Below are 24252 nucleotides of genomic sequence, written 5' to 3'. Positions count from 1 at the left end.
GGTTGTAATTTTGGATAGAGTATACATTTCCATATGTTTGTTAGCTGCATGTGTGACAACTCCACCAGTCCTCTTTATGTCATTTACAAAGATTATACAGATTTTTTTCAACTTTTTTCCAAAAATAATATTGGTATATTTAAGTTTAACCATAATATTTGTTCTGTATTTTCTGGTGGATTAAACTGAAATTGCAAGCAACTTTCTATGGCTTGTTTCAAAATAGCAATATTTTGGAGATTTCATTTTCAAATAACCGAAAGTGAGGTTGTAATCTGAACAAAGGGGAAAAATCCATGCTTGAACACGGGGTGAGCCATTCTTACTAATCTGCTCGAGAACCAGTCTGGATGTAAGTATGACTGAAGCCTTTAGTGAGAGGTCTAATGTTTTCTATTTAATCATTTCTGCCCTCCATATTCATTATATAAATGGGCCCTTTTAATTTTGTCTGGCTTGCCATTTCAAATAAAATGGAATATTTTTTTGCTCATTTAATTTTAAAAGCAGGTCACTAGGTGTAGGCAAAACCATAAGCAAATAGGTAAACTGTGATATAACTAGTTAATCAGGGTGATATTTTTTTTCTTCCCACAAATACAGGTATTTTCTTTTCCATGGTAGCAAGATTTGATCTATTTGGTAACTTTCTATTAAATGTATTGTAGTGAGAATTTCTTTCTGTCCACTTCACCGTCAGGCAATTGTATTGGAAAACTACACGGTAATGTAAAAGTTTTTTAGTTGTTGCTCAATACGTAATATATACACTTATAGATCCTCTATGAGGCAATGGAGGGATCAAAAAGAGAACATGAATCGGCATACAATGACACATTTGTTTTTAAGCCCTGGATTTCTAGCCCCTTGAGAGTTTATTTTTTTAATTAAATAGTTAACATTTCGATGGCCATAGCAAAAATATATGCTGATAGTCGACTACCTTGTTTTACTCCTCTTGACAGTTATACTTTCTGAGAAGTAGCCATTATTTACTACTGTGCAAGACACCGCAGCAGGAGCTTCGGGGCAAGTCTCTGAATGTCCTTGAGTGGCTCAGCCAGAGCCTGGACTTAAACCCAATCGAACATCTATGGAGAGACCTGAAAATAGCTGTGCAGCTACGCTCCCCTCCAACCTGACAGCTCTTGAGAGGATCTGCAGACACTGGGAGAAACTCCCCAAATACAGGTGTGCTAAGCTTTTAGTGTCATACTCGAGACGACTTGTGGCTGTAATTGCTGCCAAAGCTGCTTCAACAAAGTACTTAAAGGGTCTGAATATATATTATATATTATGCCTTGTCATTATGGGGTATTGTGTAGATTGAGGGGAATAAAAAAAAATCTATTTTAGAATAACGCTGTAACGTAACAAGTGAAAAAAGTCAAGGGGTCTGATTACTTTCCGAATGCACTGTACTTTAATACAATACTTGCATCCAAAAGTGCTTTCTACATGTAGGCCAAAATGATAATACTTAGTGGTCTAAGTCTACGCAGTACACAAATAGTTTATTGATATCTTGCATTTAATCTACCTATCAGTTCATAGACCTGGGCGCCAAGACCCATGCCCTTGCTCTCTGGGCAGACTATGACATTGCCTCCAAGGAGAGAGATCTGTTCTTTTGAGCTGGATGTAAATATTTGCTACTTTCCTCTACAGTACATGTGTATGTAGCCTCCCTGTGGCTCAGTTGGTAGAGCATGGTGTTTGCAACGCCAGCATGGTGTGTGCAACGCCAGGGTTGTGGGTTCGATTCCCCAGGGGGGGCCAGTAATAAATAAATAAATAAAATAAAAACGCATGAAATGTATGTATTCACTACTGTAAGTCGCTCTGGATAAGAGCATCTACTAAATCACAAGGACAAATTAAAGTGCTTTTATTTTGCATTGTAGTGTATTAAACCTAATATTAGAATCAAGGCATACTCTCCCCAGGACACCTAAAGCACCCGTTGTCATAGGTAGGCCAAACATATCAAGGACAAGAACCACCCGAGTCACTGCCTGTTCAGCCCGCTATCATCCAGAAGGCGAGGTCAGTACAGGTGCATCAAAGCTGGGACTGAGAAGCTGGTTTTCAGTTTCTATCTCAAGGCCATCGGACTGTTAAATAGCCATCACTAGCACAGAGGCTGCTGCCTACATACAGACTTGAAATCATTGGCCACTTTAATAAATGGAACACTAGTCACTTTTAATGTCACTTTAACATACCTTGCATTACTCATCTCATACGTACAGTTGAAGTCGGAAGTTTACATACACCTTAGCCAAATACATTTAAACTCAGTTTTTCACAAATCCTGACATTTAATCCTAGTAGAAATTCCCTGTCTTAGGTCAGTTAGGATCACCACTTTATTTTAAGAATGTGAAATGTCAGAATAATAGTAAAGAGGGATTTATTTCATCACATTCCCAGTGCGTCAGAAGTTTACATACACTCAATTAGTATTTGGTAGCATTGCCTTTAAATTGTTTAACTTGGGTCAAACAATTTGGGTAGCCTTCCACAAGCTTCCCACAATAAGTTGGGTCAATTTTGGCCCATTCCTCCTGACAGAGCTGGTGTAACTGAATCAGGTTTGTAGTCTGGAAGGAGAGTTTACAGTCTAACCAGAAACCTAGGTATTTGTAGTTGTCCACATATTCTAAGTCAGAACCTACAGAGTAGTGATGCTGGACGGGCGGGCAGGTGCGGGCAGCGATCGGTTGAAGAGCATGCATTTAGTTTTACTTGCATTTAAGAGCAGTTGGAGGCCATGGAAGGAGAGTTGTATGGCATTGAAGCTTGTCTGAAGGTTAGTTAACACAGTGTCCAAAGAAGGGCCAGAGGTATACAGAATGGTGTCGTCTGCGTAGAGGTTTTACCCTGTTTTTTTATGATTCATATACATTCTTAACCCTAAATAATCTACAAGATCAGACAATTTTTTGCAAGGTAGCCACACCTGCAGAGCACGTTACCCAACTGCATAAGGTTAGTCTGAATACCAACCACTGAGAAGTGCGTAAGAAAGGCGTACATTTCCTACTTCTGAATCGGCTCCTAAGTGACTTTCCTACTCATCATTATGAATTTTCTGAGTCATGGCAGCATTAGTATCACGTTTTAGGAAATACCCAGACGCAGACAGTGTCAAAGTAATAAAAGTTTATTACTATAACGGGGCAGGCAAAACGACAGGTCAAGGGCAGGCAGAGGTCAGTAATCCAGATCAGAGTCCAAAAGGTACAGAATGGCAGGCAGTCTCAGGGCAGGCAGAGGTCAATAATCCAGTGTGGTGGGACAAGGTACAGGACGGCGGGCAGGCTCAGGGTCAGGGCAGGCAGAATGGTCAAAACCGGGAAAACTAGAAAACAGGAACTTTAGAAAAGACAGGAGCAAGGGTGAAAACGCTCTTAGGCTTGACAAACAAAGCGAACTGGCAACAAACAGAACACAGGTATAAATACACAGGGGATAATGAGGGGAGACACTTGGGGGGGTGGAGACAAGCACAAAGACAGGTGAAACAGATCAGGGTGTGACAATTCGGATGGGTTCAGAAACATCTCCGCTCATTTAGAAAGAAAAAGATTCCAGACACCATTTAGTTACTATTAGATAAGACATCCCATAATACTTAAAAAAACAAATTGCAAATGCAGCCAATGAGTTTGTAGAGTTGCAAACTTGAAGTCATTAGATCCAAGCAATATGGGACCAAATACTTGTGATTTCTTCAAATAGAGGGACTAAATATATAAAGTGCTTTTATGTCTAAATGGTAAAATGGATATTCATTAAATCAGCCTCAAATAAACTAATGATGTGTCATACGGATAATTTGATCTTAAATCCAAAAACGTATGGTGAGGACGATACATTACTGTATAAGAGTAGGCGAGGGGCTCTTAGGTATTGGAGCCTCCCACGATGGAGAAGGCTGAGTATTGCAAGCAGGACACAGAGTTAGGTATGGTGCCACTGTTCCTGATGGTCATTCTACCTTGTTCACGCTCTCTTTCAATCTCTGCCTTCCATCTCTTTCTCAAAGCTCGTAGGTGCTATTGTGGTTATAGCAGTCCCAATCCATCAGTTCCTTTCGATGAAACCACAGCTGGATCTCCCTCTGAGCCCCCTCTACTGAATCACTGGCATGGACCACATTTCTGGAAAATAAATACAAACCTACATTCATTAAAGTCCAGTTTAGTATTTTGCATTGAAATTATTCACCCAATTTCAAAACACTTTCACAAATGATCAATTTCATGTTTATATATTCATTTGTTTTTATGCCTCAATTAATATTGTAAAATTCAATTATTTAAATATTTGTTTAAAAGGGTATTGTGAAAATTATTGTAAAGTGAAAGATCTTTTCATTTGAGTCTTTATTGAAAAGGTTCACCTGCTGATGTGAATGCTGAAATCCCCCCGGACGGTGCCTGCTTGGGCCTCGGATGGGTTGGTGTCTCCAACTATGATCCGGGATGTCCTGACCACATTATGACCCTCCCACACCTGGACAACAAGAATGGATGTAGTGCTTTCCAGGATTAGGTAAATCCTATTTTAAATCAGTCAATTCAGCAAATGAATTGAAAGTGAATCAATCAGATATACACAAGTGGTTAGGTGTTTTGGAATTTAACAGATACAGTGCCTTCAGAAAGTATGCACACCCCTTGACTTCTTCCACATTTTGTTATGTTACAGCCTGAATATAAAATGGATTACATTTAGATTATGGGTATTGTGTGTAGGCAAGTGACAAAATAATGTCAAAGTGGAATTTTGTTTTACAAATCAATAAAAAAATGAAAATCTGAAATGTCTTGGGTCAATAAGTATTCAACCACTTTGTTATGGCAAGCCAGAATACGTTCAGGAGTTCATCCATAAATTGGATGGACTCCCTCTGTGTGTAATAATAGTATTTAACATGATTTTTTAAATGACTACCTTATCTCTGTACACCACACAATTATCTGTAAGGTAATTGCCTTGCAAAAAAGGGCACCTACTTGAAGCCAATTTTAAAAACAGTTAGAGATGAATTGCTGTGATAGGAGAAACTGAGGATGGATCAACAACATTGTAGATACTCCACAATACTAATACAAATATTCCAAAACATGCATCCTGTTTGCAACAAGACACTTAAAGTAATATTGCAATAAATGTGGCAAAGCAATTTACTTTTTTTCTGAATTCAACGTGTTATGTTCGGGGGCAAATCCAATACAACACATTACTGAGCACCACTCTCCATATTTTCAAGCATAGTGGTGGCTGCATCATGTTATGGGTATGCTTGTAATCGTTAAGGACTGGGGAGTTTCAGATTTTTCAGACAAAATCCATTATTTGACCCATTTAGGGACTTACTCAGAAAGACTCACAGCTGTAATCGCTGCCAAAGGTGCTTCTACAAAGTATTGACTCAGGGGTGTCAATACTTATGGGACATTCTATGAAAATGGTGGCTTTTTGAACAGCCAACTTAAAAAAAGAAAAGTTTAAAAAAAGTTACATCAAAACTTAACCAGATAATAGTTAAGCGCTTAACATTATAAATCAACAGATGACAGCTTAACATTTTTTAATTTTTACTACATTACATTAAAAAAATACTTGTGCTGCCTTTTTGTCACTGGTGTTACCTATATTTTAGATGACAATTCAGGCTTTCTAGAATGTCATTTCAGTCTTTAATTTGTATATATAATCAAAGACAGTATTGTCATTAACCTTTTCTAAGAAATTGTTTAAATCCTCTAAATCCTTTAAGTAAGTCTGGTGTTTTTGTTTAAGGGAGGCTGCTCTGCGGTGTGGGTCAGCATCCCTGCACTGTCTGTAGAGTCTTTGCTTTTCAGCAGCACCTAATTTCGCCATATCTATTGTGGTATCCTAGGAGGTCTACCCCGGGGGATGGTAATAGAGGGGAGGTACGTGAGGCGACGTTTGCTCCCTCTGCTGCGAATACCGGAGCTGGGCACCCCGACACGGACAGCTAAGTGAAGGTAATTAGAGGAAAGTGCCAACCAGCCGTGGAGGCTAAATAAAAAGAGCACGATGGCACACCGCAGAAGAGAAGGGAGAGAAGGAAGACCAGTTAAGAAAGAGAAGGAAGACCAGTTAAGAAAGAGAAGGAAGACCGAGCAAAACCTAAGTTATTTCTTTGATATATTTATTTTCTGTCTTAGTAAAGTTGTTTTGCGGACAAAAGCCTCTGTCAATCTCTGCACGCTCCACCCAACACCCCACGGTTTACCACACTATCAAAAGGAAAGCCATATTATGTGATTACAATATTGAAACTGTAATAAAATGCTAATAAGCCTTTTTTAATATAATTGTTGAGGGTTTTATAAAATCTTACGTTGAGAAAAAGGTTTGTGGTGTTATTGACTGTCGCTGGTGTTACCAGCAAGAACAGTAACACATCTGCAGACAAGATGGCATATCTAAGATGGCGGCCACTGTAGCTCAAACCACACTTTTTAAATTGTAAATCAATCACTTAATCATGCAATTTTATCAATAATTTTCATCCAATTTCTTTTCCCCTTCCTATAAACGGTATAACACCAGTGACATCTTAAGTCCTCGCACGAAATTATCAAGTTGATCATCAAATTGGTCACATATGAAGCACCATGTGCTTTTCAAAACAGTCCCGTCTCCAATGAACCTTTGACCCAGGAAGAATTTGGCAAGGATGTTGCATTTTTTGAAAGTGGTGGTTTTTATACATTTTAACACCAGTGACATGCAATTGAGGGACAGCTATTACTTGTAAATTTGTAATATTTATTTGATATTTTAGTTTTTTAAGTAGTCCACTAATTAATTATAATACTTTCCTTTGGGAGAAAAATATATTTTTAAACTCAAAATATGTCACTCAACCATGACTCCTGACCCTAGGGATAAGCCAATTTCAATGGGGTATTGTGTGTAGTTGGGTGAGAAAGAAAATATTGAATCCGTTTTGAATTCAATCTGTTACACAACAAAATGTGGAATAAGTGCAGGGGTATGAATACTTTCTGAAGGCACTGTATGCATGTCTATGGTGTATACTATGTAGGCACCTGATCTGAGTCATCAGGGAGACTAAGCATCTACCTCCCCACCACCAGATTGGGGGGGGGGGGGGGCAATGTAGCCTATGTTTTTTGGTTCTTAAATCACTATCACCTACTAATTAACTTTTCATTTTTGCAGATTATGTTTGAGGTAGTAATGTATCAATATTTGTTGTTTACAAATGAGCTATAACAGAGCCAATGAATTTGGATTTGACCCCCATCTTAAAATCAAATGGTTTCGACCATTTGGAAGTTTTGTAGGCACGGCAGGGCAAACCTGTTTTGGTGATATCTGGACTCATTAAGCAGTTTTTACCTGAATAATCAAGTTGAAAGGTACATTTATATTCCTAAAACTTAAGTTGAAAATGATGCTGTCGCTGCTTCCTGTTGACATGACGTTTTGATAAATAGTCCGATGTCAGAACACAGTATAAAGGTGTCCAAATCAATAACCAATATGCAAAAACAGTTTGTGATATATTGAAAGCCTAAACATAAAATGTACTATCTACACGTACAGTGCATTCGGAAAGTTTTCAGACCCCTTGACTTTTTCCACATTTTGGTACGTTACAGCCTTATTCTAATTTTGATTAAAATACTTTTCCCCCTCATCAATCTACACACAATACCCCATAATGACAAAGCGAAAATAGGTTTTTAGAATTTTTTTGCAAATGTATTAAAAATAAAATACTGAAATATCACATTTACATGTCACACCCTGATGTTCCACCTGTATTTGCACGAGTCTCCACCCCCCTCCAGGTGTCACCCATCTTCCCATTATCCCCAGTGTATTTATACCCGTGTTCTCTGTTTGTCTGTTGCCAGTTCGTTTTTGTTTCATCAAGCCTACCAGTGTTTTTCCAGTGCTCCGGTCTTTCTCTAGTTCCTGTTTTCTAGTTTTCCCAGTTTTAACCATTCTGCCTGCCCTGACCCTGACCGCTGTTCTGTACCTTGTCACACCACCCTGGATTACTGACCTCTGCCTACCCTGACCCTGAGCCTGCCTGCCACTCTGTACCTTTCGCACTCTGCTCTGGATTACTGACCTCTGCCTGCCCTTGACCTGTAATTTGCCTGCCCGCCTGTTTTTGTAATAAACTTTTGTTACTTTGAAACTGTCTGCTTCTGGGTCTTCTCCTGAACCTTGACAACATAAGTACAGCGATGGAAAAAGTACTCAATTGTCATACTTGAGTAAAAGTAAAGTTACCTTAATAAAAATGACAGGTGAAAGTCATCCAGTAAAATACTACTTGAGTAAAAGTCTAAAAGTATTTGGTTTTAAATATGATTAAGTATCAAAAGTAAATGTAATTGCTAAGATGTACTATAAAAAAGTACAAGTAAAAGTATAAATTGTTTCAAATTCTTTATATTAAGCAAACCAGACGGCACACTAATTTTTTTTATATTTTATTGACGGATAGCCAGGGGCACACTACAACACTCAGACATAATTTACAAACAAAGCATGTGTTTAGTGAGTCCGCCAGATCAGATGCAGTAGGGATGACCAGGGATGTTCTCTTGATAAGTGTGTGAATTGGACCATTTTCCTGTCAAAATGTAACTAGTACTTTTGAGTGTCACGGAAAATGTATGGAGTAAAAAGTACAGTATTTTATTTCGGAATGTAGTGAAGTAAAAGTTGCCAAAAATATAAACAGTAAAGTACAGATACTCCAAAAAATGACTTATTAAGTAGTACTTTAAAGTATTTTTACTTAAGTACTTTACACCACTGCCTAAGTATTTACTTTTTTGATGCACCTTTGGCAGTGATTACAGCCTCGAGTCTTCTTGGGTATGATGCTACAAGCTTGGCACACCTGTATTTCGGGAGTTTCTCCCATTCTTCCCTGCAGATCCTCTCAAGCGCTGACAGATTAGATGGGGAGTGTCTTTGCACAGCTATTTTCAGGTCTCTCCAGAGATGATCGATCGGGTTCAAGTCCAGGCTCTGGCTGGGCCACTCAAGGACATTCAGGGACTTGTCCCAAAGCCACGCCTGCCTAATCTTGGCTGTGTGCTTAAGGTTGTTGCCCTGTTGGAAGGTGAACCTTCGCCCCCAGTCTGAGGTCCTGAGCGCTCTGGAGCAGGTTTTCATAAAGGATCTCTGTACTTTGCTCCGTTCATCTTTCCCTCAATCCCGACTAGTCTCCCAGCTCCTGCTGCTGAAAAACATCCCCACAGCATGATGCTGCCACCACCATGCTTCACCGTAGGGATGGTGTCAGGTTCCTCCAGACGTGACTCTTGGCATTCAGGCCAAAGAGTTCAATCTTGGTTTCATCAGACCAGAGAATCTTGTTTCTCATGGTCTGAGTCCTTTAGATGCCTTTTGGCAAACTCAAAGTGGGCTGTCATGTGCTTTTTACTGAGGAGTGGCTTCCGTCTTGCCACTCTACTGCAGAGATGGGAGAACCATCCAGAAGGACAACCATCTCCACAGAGGAACTCTGGAGCTCTTTCAGAGTGACCATTGGGTTCTTGGTCACCTCCCTGACTGTAACGTGTACGCTGGGAGTCGGGAAGCAAGTACAGGGAGTGAATAATTTAATAAAGAAATAGAACATAGTACAAACCAAGAAACATGAAAAGCGTACAGACATGAAACCACCTGAGGAAAGAACCAAGGGGAGTGACAGATACAGGGGAGGTAATAAAGAAAGTGATGGAGTCCAAGTGAGTGTCATGAGGTGCCGGTGTGAGTAACTATGGTGGCATGTGTGCGTAATGATTAGACAACTGGCGACAACGAGCGCCAGAGAGGAGGAGCAGGAGTAGACGTGACAGTACCCCCTCCCTGACGCGTGGCTCTAGCCGCAGGACGCCGATCAGAGGGACGGTCTCAAGGACCACGAACAGGCCGGTCGCTTCTGCTGAGGCGCGGGAACCTGACGAGACCCGGCTGAGGCATGGGAGCTTAACGAGCCGGTTGAGGCATGGGAGCTTGACGAGCCGGCTGAGGCATGGGGAGACTGCCAAGCCAACCGAATCTTGCAAACCTGTCAAGCCAGTTGAGACATGGAAGCCTAACGAGCCAGCTGAGGCATCCCCGGTTTCTTCAGCAGTGGCATTTGGACCTGAAGTCACCAGAAATAAAAACAAAAAAACACTCCCTGATGTTCCCCTTTGGTGAGGTGTTATTCTGTAACGTGTACCCTGGGAGTTGGGAAGCAAGAACAGGGAGTGAATCATTTAATAAAGAAATAGAACATGGTACAAAACAAAAAACATGAAAAGCGTACAGACATGAAACCCAAACAGAGTCAATAACACCTGAGGAAAGAACCAAGGGGAGTGACAGATATAGGGGAGGTAATCAAGAAAGTTATGGAGTCCAGGTGAGTGTCATGAGGCGCAGGTACGCGTCACGATGGTGGCTGGTGTGGGTAATGATTAGACAACTGGTGACAATGAGCGCCAGAGAGGAAGAGCGGGAGTAGACATGACACTGACCAACGCCCTTCTCCCCTGATTGTTCAGTTTTGCTGGGCGGCCAGCTCTAGGAAGAGTCTTGGTGGTTCCAAACTTCTTCCATTTAATAATGACGGAGGCCACTATGTACCCTTCCCCAGATCTGTGCCTCGACACAATTATGTCTCGAAGCTCTACGGACAATTCCATCAACCTCATGGCTTGGTTTTTGCTCTGACATGCACTGTCAACTGTGGGACCTTATATAGACAGGTGTGTGCCTTTCCAAATCATGTCCAATCAATTGAATTTACCACAGGTGGACTCCAATCAAGTTTTGGAAACATCTTATGGATGATCAATGGAAACAGGATGCACCTGAGCAAAATGTTGAGTCTCATAGCAAAGGGTCTGAATACTTATGTAAATAAGGTATTTATGTTTTTTATTTTTAATACATTTGCAAAAAAATTAAAAACCTATTTTTGCTTTATCATTATGGGGTATTGTGTGTAGATTGATGAGGAACATTTTTTATTTAATACATTTTATAAAAAGTCTAACGTAACAAAATGGTAAAAAAGTCAAGGGGTCTGAATACTTTCCGAATACGCTGTACGTGTGAAACAATAAATCATATTCCTTGTTTAAAAAAATATGAGTGAGCACCTTGTAAACTACACAAGCACCAAAAACCAGGGGTGAAAGTGATGCGGTATGGCGTCCAGGCAAAATAAATAGTGGGGGTACGCCCTACCCGTATAACATTAGCCTATCACAATAATGAAAACAAAATATCAAGAAGACTGTAGGCTATTACACCATTATTTATCATTACCGAATGAGAGAGGCATGAAGAATTGGTGAATGGACATGAAAATGGGTGGTAGGCCTATAGATTACACTCCAAAATGTGATGTGGTTAAAGGAGAACACTGAAAATTTTGCCAAGGCATAGATGAGTGGCCGAGACGTGCACAGACAGCAATGGAGGCATTAATTCTGGCCTAATGACAATCGCCAAATGTAATTACAGTTTTTGGTGTTTTGTGTAACAGATGTCTCTTTCCATTCACCACTCACTGCGGAGGATGAAAATATATTGCGGGTAGAAAAACGTACGCGGGAAGCCTAGTAAAGGAGCCCTTTGAAGTGATCGTTTGACAATCGGATGAAAACATCGTGACTGGATGTGTTTATGCCACAATAAAAAGTAATACATTTTAAAAGTTAAATGACAAATCTTTACGACTAGGCCCACAGAGATGCTATTGAATTAATAGGGATTCTAAATATAATTTTATGATTAGGCCTCACGGTCGCCCCCCCATTATGCAGGATTAGTCAGCCGCCTAGAGCGGCAGTTTGAAGAGGGCGCCATTTTCCGAGCTAAACTGACCAACACGCACCTCCAACGACACATAACACCTCACATTATTCTGCCCAAAAACAATGATAACTTCTCTCACCCAGAGGCATGAGGGCTATTTAAGTGAGCGGTGATGCCACTGGTGATGCTCCATGATGAGCAGTATCAGTAGCGGTGCTTTGTTTCATCACAAAACCGGAGAGCAACCTGGGTGGGTGAAGTCCACAAAGTATCACCTATGCTTAGTCTAATACAGTGACAACAAAAAGATACCAAAAACAATTTTGTCCAATCACCGTAAGCTAAGTATGATGTGGCTGTCCGTGGTTCTGATTTCTCTCGGTGTGTGTGTGTGTGTGTGTGTGTAAAGGGCGTCACGCTGCTTGCTTAGCAAGTACCACCTCCTCCCGATTCAGGCCATACCTGGAGCGAACTCAGGGCCTCTGCCTCAGAAACATCCTCACTCAAGCGTCTTAGCTGATCTCACCACCTCAAAAGCTAGCTAATGAGGCGACACAAGCGGGACACTTAAGGCTGAGAAGTAAGTTTCACACATCCCCATGTGTTACATTCACCCCTCAAACTTACTCAGAGACCCCAGCATTGAGTGCAACTGTAGATCCGGGTCATGCCATCACTGTAAAGGACGTCATGCTGCTTGCTTACTGTAGCAAGTACCACTTCCTCCAGAGTCGGCCCATACCTGGCAAGAACTCAGGACCTCTGCCTCGCAAACACGTGACTGTCCTCCCTTAAGCATCGCATGCTTACCAGCCGAAACAGTTCGGAAGAGTTTTTGCATGTATTATGATGACAGAGTTATCTTAGATTAATTCTGACTATTTTGAGGAAGTGTATACTGGCTATAGTGTTTCATTTTTCAAACAAAGGTCTTTTAAGGGAGTATGCGAGCACATTCGCTCAGTTCGGCTAGGCGCCAGCCTGACACCTTGAGAAGATCGTGTCACCTCAAAAGCTAGCTAATGAGGCGACACAAGTGGGACACTTAAGGCTAAGGAGTACGTTTCACATATCCCCATGTGCTACACGTGTTCGTGCAAGCAGAAAAAACATGTTGACTCACCCTACTTGTAGAGAAACTCCAATGCCATCCTCTTTATAATGGTGGCGAAACGGTCTATGACTTTCATACAGTACATGCTTGTATTTTTTTGTTTTCCTTGGCTATCTGGCTAAAATGCTTGCTCGCTAGCCTAACTTGCTTTCATGGGCATTGATGAGCCAACTAGTTAACAATAGCCTTCTACATCTAGCTATATATTGAACTTCCATCCTCTCAGGCCAGGGGCAAAATGTATACATTTATGGTTGGATCAGAATCGCTGTTGTAATCATTGGCCAGTACGAAGAATTAAGTAAAACCAAGTCCAAATCCCTACAGTATCTCCATTCTTGGCTAATTTAGGAAAGGGACAATTGTAACCACCAGAGGACAACAACACAACCAGATACAACCATTCAAGTTGTTTCTGTCAATGACGTTTGGCTCTCAATGTGATGTGATTGTAGTGAAGCCAAATCGGCTTCCCTGCGCCAGGACCATTCACAGTTGTACTCACTCAGTTTAGCTCAACGCTGATTGGCAATTATTTTATACTTTTATTTATCAAGGGAGGCCAAATGCTGGCTGGCTTCCCTTGCATTCAATGCTACCGGTGGCAACAATGTCATCCTCTTTTTGACCAGACAGCATCAGATAGATGGCCTACACATACAGCGGCAGAGGGGCGCGGTTTCACTCGCTCTAATGCTTTCTCCAGTGAGATACATTCAGCCTCTTGCGACTATATTTAACTTGTCCCTGTCCAACTCGCCTCTCCCAGGTGCTGTTGGAGAGACGCAGTGCTGCGGCCCTCCACCAAAGTTCCATCAAATTCATAAAATGATGTAGCCTACGGTAGAAAGAGTAGTAGCCTATGTGGTTTTTCTGTAGCCTATAGACTGGGGACCAAATATATTACAATATCATGAGACAGACACTTTTTAAATCATTAACTTATTAATGAGAGGGTGCGGGAGAAAGTCAACTAAAAAGTAAAGCGGGCAAGACATCAGAGCTGCTGCGGCATAATCAAACAGAGGTGGACAGCAAATGGTGCTGAAAGTAATTCATTTCAACAATAGTCTTAATTTTTATTTGACTTCACTAACAACAGGGCTTTGTTGGAGCCCATTTCTTCCTACTAAAAAAAATAAGAGGTAGGCCTACCTGTTTGACAGACGCAATATCCATAGATTTCTCAGTGTAGCCAAATCCTCCAATACTGTCACCATGCACTCCTTAAATACCTCCATGTCTAGGAAGGGTTTGGTGTGTTAAAAATAGTGCTCAAATTGAGTGAGGGTAGCCTATGCCACACCCTTTGTTAAAGAAAACGGCAGAAAGGATACCTATTTGTAGCTTTATATTTTGAAATAAATAAATGAAAAGTATCCAGATAATATAAAGCGATCTATAACAATGCTTAATGCCTTATGCTAGAAATAAGCTTTAAAATTCCCACAAAAGACGTGACTGATGCATATGGGGATATATTGATTAATCTCTAGGACATTCTGCAGGAGACAAATTGGACTTTGCTATTCTGTCCCTACTAATTTTTTTCACTTTCTGGGTTAAGCAATGGATGAGTCGTCAACAGTTGAAGCTTACATTTTTCTGCATCGGTTGAGCTTCTGTCTGAATGGAAAGGTAACTTTTGAAAGTGCCATGCTTAGATTCATTAGGATGTCTAATATTTTATTTTTTGAAAACAGCAACTGTTTCGTTGCAAACAAGACACTCTGGTTTGACATTGGAGAAATATGGTAAGAATGCAAATTTCTCTGCCCATTCTTCCCTTCTATTTTCATTATCCACCTTTCTTTTGAGACTTTTTCAGAGCGACATTTTCTCTAGATTGCAAGCTGTTTTTCCTCAATCAATGTTCAAAGAAATATAAAAAAACGAATTTAATACAGACATGGGTGTTTTATCAGTGTAATCAGATTGAAAATATTAGGATATGGTATTGACGTTGAACTGATTGCATAGCCTACTAACCAGATGTTCAAAAGTGTGTTTAATTTGTAGTATAGGCCTATAAATTGGGCTACCGACTATTAGCTGAGAAAAAAGTTGGCCCAAGTCCAAACCTACTGCAGACCCCTGTTGTACACGATTCTAGTTTAGCGGGGATAGGAGGCAGTGGCAATTTTTGGTCTCCGTACCACTCCGTATGGTGGTAGAAAGTCCAGGGCCCATATATTTTTTGGGGTGTACAGAAGTGCACACATAGGTACAGTACCGTGAATAAATCAAATCTTCCTGGTAATAAATCAGATATCGATTAGGGGGAAATCAGGTTCTACACGCTGTTGAAACTTACACAGCAAAAAAAAAAACACATGGGAGCTGGAGATATTTTTTACATCACTGGTCAGAGAATAACCCGCTGAAGTTTTTCCTAGCCACCGTGCTTCTTTCACATGCTTTGCTTGCTGTTTGGGGTTTTAGGCTGGGTTTCTGTACAGCACTTTGAGAATATCAGCTGATGTACGAAGGGCTATATAAAAATAAAGATTTGATTTGTGATTTGAAGACAGTCAGTTACATTTTGGGGTGATGTATTTTGATTTGAGGGTCACCAAAATGGAAAGAGAAATGCAACACTTATTTGTCAATCACTCATATCGATATCACATTAAAGTAAATTGTGCAAGAGGGGGAGATGAGGTTACATGTCCTGTTAAAACGAACACAGCTCAAAAACCACACAGAATCTGGGAATAATGTGTATATCACTGGTCAGAGGACAAGACAGCTAGCTACATTTTGAACTGTTGGATTTTGATTCAGGTGGGTCGCCAAGAAGTGAACTCAACACTTTTTCTGTTAAAGGTTCTACACATAGGATTTTAAAAATAATTTTTGCATTGTAATTTCAGGAAATGTCCATAATATATCTACAGTAATACTAAAATTATAGTGTTTCAGAGTATTAGTTACCCGCCAGTGTTGTGATTGGCTGTGATATTCACCTATTGATTTATAGCGGCATCTGTTGTCAAACTGGAAAGCTGTTTTGACTTTGTGGCTGTGTAATCTAGTAGAAATTGGGTCAAGTGGCTTAAGTAGAAATCACTCAGTCATTTCCTGGTTGCTAACATTATAAACTGTTCTAGTGTAGGGAATCATTGTACCATCTAAATCGCTGTGAATATATATTTATATATAAAAAAATATATAAATAATTTTTACAGCTGTTTAAAGCTGGTGGACCAAAACTGAAAATAAAAGACTCAAGCACAAGTTTTCTCCATGTTATGGGGAAATGGGAGTAAAGCCACTGCGCCTATGTATGCGGATGACTCAACACTATACACATCAGCAACTACAGCGACTGGAATGACTACAACACTTAACAAAGAGCTGCAGTTAGTTTCAGGATGGGCAAGGAATAAGTTAGTCCTAAAAGCATTGTATTTGGGACAAATCATTCACTAAACCCTAAAGCTCAACTAACTTGTAATAAATAATGTGGAAATTTAGCAAGTTGAGTAACCCTGGATTGTGAAATGTCATGGTCAAAACATATTGATGCAACAGTAGCTAAGATGGGGAGAAGTCTGTCCATAATAAAGCGCTGCTCTACCTTCAGCACAAACAAGGCAGGTCCTACAAGCTCTAGTTTTGTCGCAACTGGACTACTCTTTGCTTGACATCATGGGAAAATCAAAAGAAATCAGAAAAAAAAAAAAATTGTAGACCTCCACAAGTCTAGTTCATCCTTGGGAACAATTTTCAAATGCCTGAAGGTACCACGTTCATCTGTACAAACAATAGTACGCAAGTATAAACACCATGGGACCACGCAGCCGTCATACCGCTCAGGAAGGAGAAGCGTTCTGTCTCCTAGAGATGAACGTTCTTTGGTGCGAAAAGTGTAAATCAATCCCAGAACAACAGCAAAGGACCTTGTGAAGATGCTGGAGGAAACAGGTACAAAAGTATCGATATCCACAGTAAAGCTAGTCCTATATCGACATAACCTGAAAGGCCGCTCAGCAAGAAAGAAGCCACTGCTCCAAAACCGCCATAAAAAAGCCAGACTACGGGTTGCAACTGCACATGGGGACAAAGATCGTACTTTTTGGAGAAATTTCCTCTGTTCTGATGAAACAAAAATATAACTATTTTGCCATAATGACCATCGTTAAGTTTGGAGGAAAAAGGGGGAGGCTTGCAAGCCGAAGAACACCATCCCAACCGTGAAGCACGGGGGTGGCAGCATCATGTTGTGGGGGTGCTGTCACGTCCTGACCAGTATAAGGGTTATTTGTTATTGTAGTTTGGTCAGGACGTGGCAGAGGGTATTTTGTTTATGTGGTTCAGGGTGGTGATTTATGTAGTAGGGTGTTTGATTTATTATTTCCGGGTTTTGGTCTATGTTCTATGTTTTGTATTTCTATGTTCTTTCTGGTTTGTTTTATTTCTATGTTTAGGTTGATGGGGGGGTTGGACTCTCAATTGGAGGCAGGTGCTTTCTCATTGCCTCTGATTGAGAGTCCTTTATATGGGTAATTGTTTGGTTTGGTGTTGTGGGAGATTGTTTCTTGTTTTGCCTGTGTGAGCGTGACAAGACTGTTTTGTTGTTCGTGCGTTCTTCATTTTGTTATTTTGGTGTTCTTTATTTTAAAATAAATACAAGATGAGCATCCACATTCCTGCTGTGTTTTGGTCCTCTATTCCCGACGACAACCGTTACAGGTGCTTTGCTGCAGGAGGGACTGGTGCACTTCACAAAATAGATGGCGTCATGAGGAAGGAAAATTATCTGGATATATTGAAGCAGCATCTCAAGACATTAGTTAAAGCTTGGTCGCAAATGGGTTTGCGAAATGGACAATGACCCCAAGCATACTTCCAAAGTTGTGGCAAAATGGCTTAAGGACAAGCTTGATGGCCACTCCAAGTATTGGAGTGGCCGTCACAAAGCCCTGACCTCAATCCTATTGAACATTTGTGGGCAGAACTGAAAAAGCGTGTTTGAGCAAGGTGTACAAACCTGACTCAGTTACACCAGCTCTGTCAGGAGGAATGGGCCAAAATTCACCCAACTTATTGTGGGAAGCTTGTGGAAGGCTGCCCGAAACGTTTGACCCAAGTTAAACAATTTAAAGGCAATGCTACCAAATACTAATTGAGTGTATGTAAACTTCTGACCCACTGGGAATGTGATGAAAGAAATAAAAGCTGAAATAAATCATTCTCCCTACTATTATTCTGACATTTCACATTCTTAAAATAAAAGTGGTGATCCTAACTGACCTAAGACAGGGAATTTTTACTAGGATTAAATGTCAGGAATTTTGAAAAACCATGTTTAAATGTATTTGGCTAAGGTGTATGTAAGCTTCTGACTTCAACTGTATGTGATATTGGAGTAGGTGCCTGAGTGCACACAGTGTGTTGTGAAATCTGTTGTGAATGTATTGTAATGTTTTTATAGTATAAATTGTATAACTGCCTTAATTTTGCCAGACCCCAGGAAGAATATGGGGATCCATAGTAAATCCAAATACAAATGGACTCATGCTGCTTTTATGCCAAATCCTGACTCAACAGAAACTGGGATTTGTCAGACCAAGCAATGTTTTTCCACCTCTCAATTGTCCGGTGTTGGTGATTGCATGCCCACTGGAGCCCCTTCTTGTTTTTAGCTGATAGAAGTGGAACCCAGAGTGGTCGTCTGGTGCAATAGCCCATCCGTGACAAGGGCCGACGAGTTGTGCATTCCGAGATGCCGTTCTGCACACCACTGTTGTACTGCGCCGTTATTTGCCTGTTTTTGGCCAGCCTCTTAGCTTGCACGATTATTGCCAGTCTCCTTCGATCTCTCATCAATGAGCTGTTTACGCCCACAGGACTGCTGCTGACTGGATGTTCTTTGTTTGTCGCGCCATTCTCGGTAAACCCTAGACACTGTTGTGCGTGAAAAGCCCAGAAGACTGTTATTTGAGGGATAGTTTTACTCTCAAATCCATGTATTGGTGTGTGGTCAGCGACTTCTATAGCGAGAACGCCAAGAATTATCTGTGCCATTTGAGAAAGAAAATGATAGCTGTGTTCTAAGTCTAACGACCCCCAGTTCCTATGACAGAATCAAAAGTACAAAACCAAAGATATTGATCTGTTTTAACACTAGAACCGTTGGGCCTTGAGGGACCCCCCTTCAAGCTAATGAGCAGTCATTCTGAAGGCAACATTTTAACAGTGTAATTAATACATGTAATATGCTATTGCAAGAATAATAATTTGTGTGTATAAAGGCCTTGGATAGCATTAGAATAGGATTTTTAAAATTTTATTTCAGATAACACAATAGATTTTCAATAGTTTGTTACTGTAGTCTATATGTAAAAACAAAAAACACAAACACAAGAATTGTTCCATCAATTCTATTCGTGGAGTGCCTTTGTTACAACTATGAAACAGAAAGCATATGTGTTAAAACACGGTAAGAGCTTATTTGTATAATGACAAAATAAAAAAACATACCCCAACCACCAAGACCAGCGGTCAAATGATGAGAACATTAGTAGCTTAAACATTATTTTATAAGCGCCAAGTGACCTTCATAAATAGTAAAAATCAGCACAAAAGCAATAATGGCATTTTAATGAATATAAGGGTCATATGACAGCAGTCAAAAATAGTAAATGATTGTCAGCTCATGCTTACATTGTGTGCGTCTTCACACAATGGCATCAGTTGGATTTAATTCAGTTGTTATCTCTTGTCCTAGCAGTTGACACAAATTGTCGTAACGTTCACTTGCTTGACACACTTTGACATAGCTTTGTTTGGTTGTAGTGCTTAATAGTCTCAGTTTCTCTTTACTGTATCCTGTTGTCTTGTCATTCTTCAGCACGGTTGTGAAGTACATGATTTTCATGGTGCCAGCCAAGCTTGTTTTCTTTGCAAGCAACTTGTTCGCCAATGACAGTGAAGTGAAGACATTGTCCATGGTGTTAATTCTCCCCATGCCAATGTAAGGTTCCACAAGCCCCATCACCATATACTCCGACCCTGAGCAAAGCAGTTAACCCACTGTTCCCCGGGCACCAAAGACGTGGATGTTGATTATGGCAGCCCTCCTCACTTCTCTGATTCAGAGGGGTTAAATCCGGAAGACACATTTCAGTTGAATGCATTCATTTGTACAACTGACTAGGTATCCCCCTTTCCCTATTTATCCTACCTACGGTTCTGACTGGTACAGGGACGACCCATGTTCTGAATTCTGTCGCTGTACATTTCAAAAGTGCTGAACAAAGAGTTATAGGGACTACGTCCATCGTTGCTTGCTCATTAATGTCTTAATTGAAACTACGGATTGCCTCTTATCCACTTGTGCCATAGTTTGTACATCTCAATTGTCAGAAGCCACATTTGTTTAAGCAAGTCAGCCTATCAGCTATGTTTTTCTTAAAGGCAGCAAATGAAGCTGAATGAACTGTTTTGCTGCCAGTCAAGGCTCCGCTGGTAGCCAGGTGTAGCAGTAGTAAGGTGTTTGTCACCGTTATAGTGCAATTAATATATTGTTTAGTGTTGTGTAGTGGCTTTTCTGGCATGCATCCCACTTTTTTTGTTTGCCCCACCAAGATTTGCATGCTAAAATCGTGTGTGGGTTTTTGTTTTGATGGCGCTTTAGTCGTGTCAGGGAACAGAGGAGGGTACATGTCCTACTAAAGCAAACATTTAAGCAAGAGGTATATGTGCATTGCAACTCCCACCGTTTGAATTTGGTTCTGTGCACCGCGGCAAAAGTGCCGGGACATGTCAGTACTTCTTTTGAGACAGTAAACCAGTTACACACATGTATGAATGGATCCCACAGACATGCTCGATTCATAGAAGTACAGAATGAGTTGCACCCCAATAGACCATGTATCGAGCTAGAAAGATCCACGGATGTACGGTGGAGTTCAAAATCAGGGTCAGTGAGTAAAGTGGTGTTACTGCTAGATGTCATTTTAGAGGTTCTTGCAGATTTTTCAGAGGCTAGTGGACAAACCAAATTAGAAGCCGATGCCATCTTACAACAAATCCAGAACAAGACATTTTTATTCCTGTTAGTCACGTTGAGTAAATTGTTTGACACTAGTGATTTTGCCAAGAAGGGATTACAAAGCTCTACATTATCTGTGATGGACTGTATTGGTTTAATTGAAATCCTCAAAAGCAGCTTTTCTATGTTCAGAGATAACTCAGGGGGAGACTTTGATAAAGTTCTCAAGCTAACTGAAGAGATGATGATTAAGCATGATATTAGTAATTGGGCAATGAAAACTGCCTGTAAAATTGGCAGACAGTGTAGTCACAACTTCATTAGGGAAAACATCCAGCATCAAGAGTGCCAGTGACCTGAGGCAACTTTGGAACAATTTCTAGACAGACAGATTACTGAGTTAAACTCAAGATTTCAAGAAGACACATATGGGATCATGCAAGCGGCAGCCTCCTTTTCCAAAGAATCCCAAACCTGCGGCCTTAAAGAGTAGCTGAAGACCACATGCGATCATTATGCAATATAAATTGAGGATGCTGAATTCACTGTTTTTACTCAGCAAAATGAACATGGCAAGTGACTTTTCCTCCATAATGAGTGTACTTGACAGCTGCACCGATGATATTTTCCCTAATTTAAACACTATGTTAAGGATCATTGTCACACTTCCAATGACATCATGCAGTGTGGAGAGACTTTTCTCAACAACAAGGATAAAAAAATCGTCTTCGCACATCAATGACAAGTGCCCGGCTGAACTACTTCAGTTTGCTGTCTTTTGAGCGTGAACTGACAGATACATTGGATTATGATGAAATCATCACCATATTCAACTCAAAGTCACGCCGTCTGCGCCTTGTGATGTAGGTCACGCCTTATGATACGTCTACTAAATGTAAGGTACCTTTTAATAGTACTACTGCCCATGGTATAAATGGTAACATCAAATATAGGCTTGTTTTCCCATCAAGATTAAAGTGCGCCTGAAGATGAGTTTTATGTTGTTGGCAAGTTGGCAACTGGTCTAAAGTTACTGTCTTATTTTAATATGCTGGGATAGGTAATTATTTGTATATGTAACGAGGTTGCTCCAAGTACTATGCACTAGTATAAAATGATTGTATTACGAAATAATATACAGTGCACATCGCAAAATAAATGTAATAAACAAGCAGAAAAAATTCCTATCCAAATCCTTCTAGGCCATCCCAAAAATACATTCTGTCTACGCCCCTGGTTTATGGATATATTCAATCTCCCCCTACCCCAGTCTACTGTCCACACTTGCTTGTTCCTGTACCCAAGAAAGCAAAGATAACTGAACTAAATGACTCTCGCCCCGTAGCAATCACTTCTGTCTGCATGAAGTGCTTTACTAGTCAAGGATCATATCAACTCCACCTTACCCTACACCCTAGACCCACTTCAATTTGCATACCGCCCCAATAGATCCACAGATGATGCAATCGCCATCGCACTGCAAACTGCACTATCCCATCTGGACAAGAGGAATACCCATGTAAGAATGCTGTTCATTGACTACAGCTAAGCCTTCAACACCAAGCTCATCATTAAGCTCAGTGCCCTGGATCCAAACCCCGCCCTGTGCAACTGGGTCCTGGACTTCCTGACGGGCCGCCCCCAGGTGGTGAAGGTAGGCAACAACACCTCCACTACGCTGATCGTCAACACAGGGGCCCCACAAGGCTGCGTGCTCAGGCCCCTCCTGTACTCCCTGTTCACCCATGACTGTGTGGCCACGCACGCCTCCAATTCAACCATCAAGTTAGCAGACAACACAACAGTGGTAGGCCTGATTACCAACATCGACAAGACAATCTACAGGGAGGAGGTGAGGGTACTGGCAGAGTGGTGCCAGGAAAATAACCACTCCTTCAATGTCAACAAAATTAATGAGCTGATCGTGGACTTCAGGAGACAGCGGAGGGACTACGCCCCCATCCACATCGACGGGCCGCAGAAAAGCTTCAAGTTCATCGGCGTACACATCCCTGACAATCTGAAATGGTCCACCCACACAGACAGTGTTGTGAAGAAGGTGCAATTGCGCCTCTTCAACCTCAGAAGGCTAAAGAAAATTGGCTTGGCACCTAAGACCCGCACAAACTTTTACAGGTGCACCATTGAGAGCATCCTGTCAGGCTGTATCACTGCCTGGTATGACAACTGCACCGTCTGCAACCGCAGGGCTATCCAAAGGGTGGTGCGGTCTGCCCAACGCATCCCCGGGGCCACACTGCCTGCCCTCCAGGACATATACAGCCCCCGGTGTCACAGGAAGGCCAAGGAGATCATCAAGGACCTCAGCCACCTGAGCCACGGCCTGTTCACCTGCTATCATCCAGAAGCCAGGGTCAGTACAGGTGCATAAAAGCTGCGACTGAGAGACTGAAAAACAGTTTCTATTTCAAGGCCATCCGACTGTTAAACAGCCATCACTAGCTGGATTCCATCCGGTTACGCAATCTTGCATCTTAGAGGCTGCTGCCCTATGTACATAGACATGGATCACTGGCCACTTTAATAATGGAATACTGGTCACTTTAATAACGTTTATATACTGTTTAACACATTTCATATGTATATACTGTATTCTAGTCAAGGCCATTATATTCAACTATTGCTGTACATATACTATACTATCCTATGTACACTACCATTCAAAAGTTTGGGGTCACTTAGAAATGTCCTTGTTTTAGAAAGAAAATCTATTTTATCCATTAAAATAACATCAAATTGATCAGAAATACAGTGTAGACATTGTTAATGTTGTAAATGACTTTTGTAGCTGGAAACCGATTATTTTTTAAATGGAATATCTGTATAGGCGTACAGAGGCCCATTATCAGCAACCATCATTCCTGTGTTCCAATGGCACGTTGGGTTAGCTAATCCAAGTTTATAATTTTAAAAGGCAAATTGATCATTAGAAATCCCTTTTGCAATTATGTTAGCACAGCTGAAAACTGTTGTCCTGATTAAAGAAGCAATAAAACTGGCCTTCTTTAGACTAGTTGAGTATCTGGAGCATCAGCATTTGTGGGTTTGGTTACAGGCTCAAAATGGCCAGAAACAAATATCTTTCTTCTGAAATTCATCAGTCTATTCTTGTTTTGAGAAATGAAGGCTATTCCTTGCGAGAAATTGCCAAGAAACTGAAGATCTCGTACAATGCTGTGTACAGTCGTGGCCAAAAGTTTTGAGAATGACACAAATATTAATTTTCACAAAGTCTGCTGCCTCAGTTTGTATGATGGCAATT

The 24252-nt window shown here is 40.8% G+C and overlaps 1 protein-coding gene across 2 annotated transcripts in view; it reads right to left on the bottom strand.

Annotated features, from left to right (window-relative positions):
• Positions 1-3150: 3150 nt before the first annotated feature.
• Positions 3151-24252, bottom strand: part of nme4 (NME/NM23 nucleoside diphosphate kinase 4) — a 35936-nt gene continuing 14834 nt past the window's right edge. The window contains exons 4-6 of one of the 2 annotated variants that reach the window (XM_014192204.3): positions 4409-4521; positions 4004-4166; positions 3151-3378 (exon numbers count right to left, since the gene is read on the bottom strand). In XM_014192204.3, the coding sequence (XP_014047679.1) occupies positions 4046-4166; positions 4409-4521 (234 nt within the window). In that variant the 3' untranslated portion in view covers positions 3151-3378; positions 4004-4045. The remainder of the gene's footprint in view (positions 3379-4003; positions 4167-4408; positions 4522-24252) is intronic. The other variant, XM_014192205.3, reaches the window with a different exon arrangement.

The sequence above is a fragment of the Salmo salar genome, chromosome 03, assembly GCF_965601325.2.
Source record: "Salmo salar chromosome 03, fSalSal1, whole genome shotgun sequence".
Lineage (NCBI taxonomy): Eukaryota > Metazoa > Chordata > Actinopteri > Salmoniformes > Salmonidae > Salmo > Salmo salar.
The sequence above is the reverse complement of the archived record's forward strand: the minus strand, read 5'-3'. Positions and strand labels throughout refer to the sequence as shown.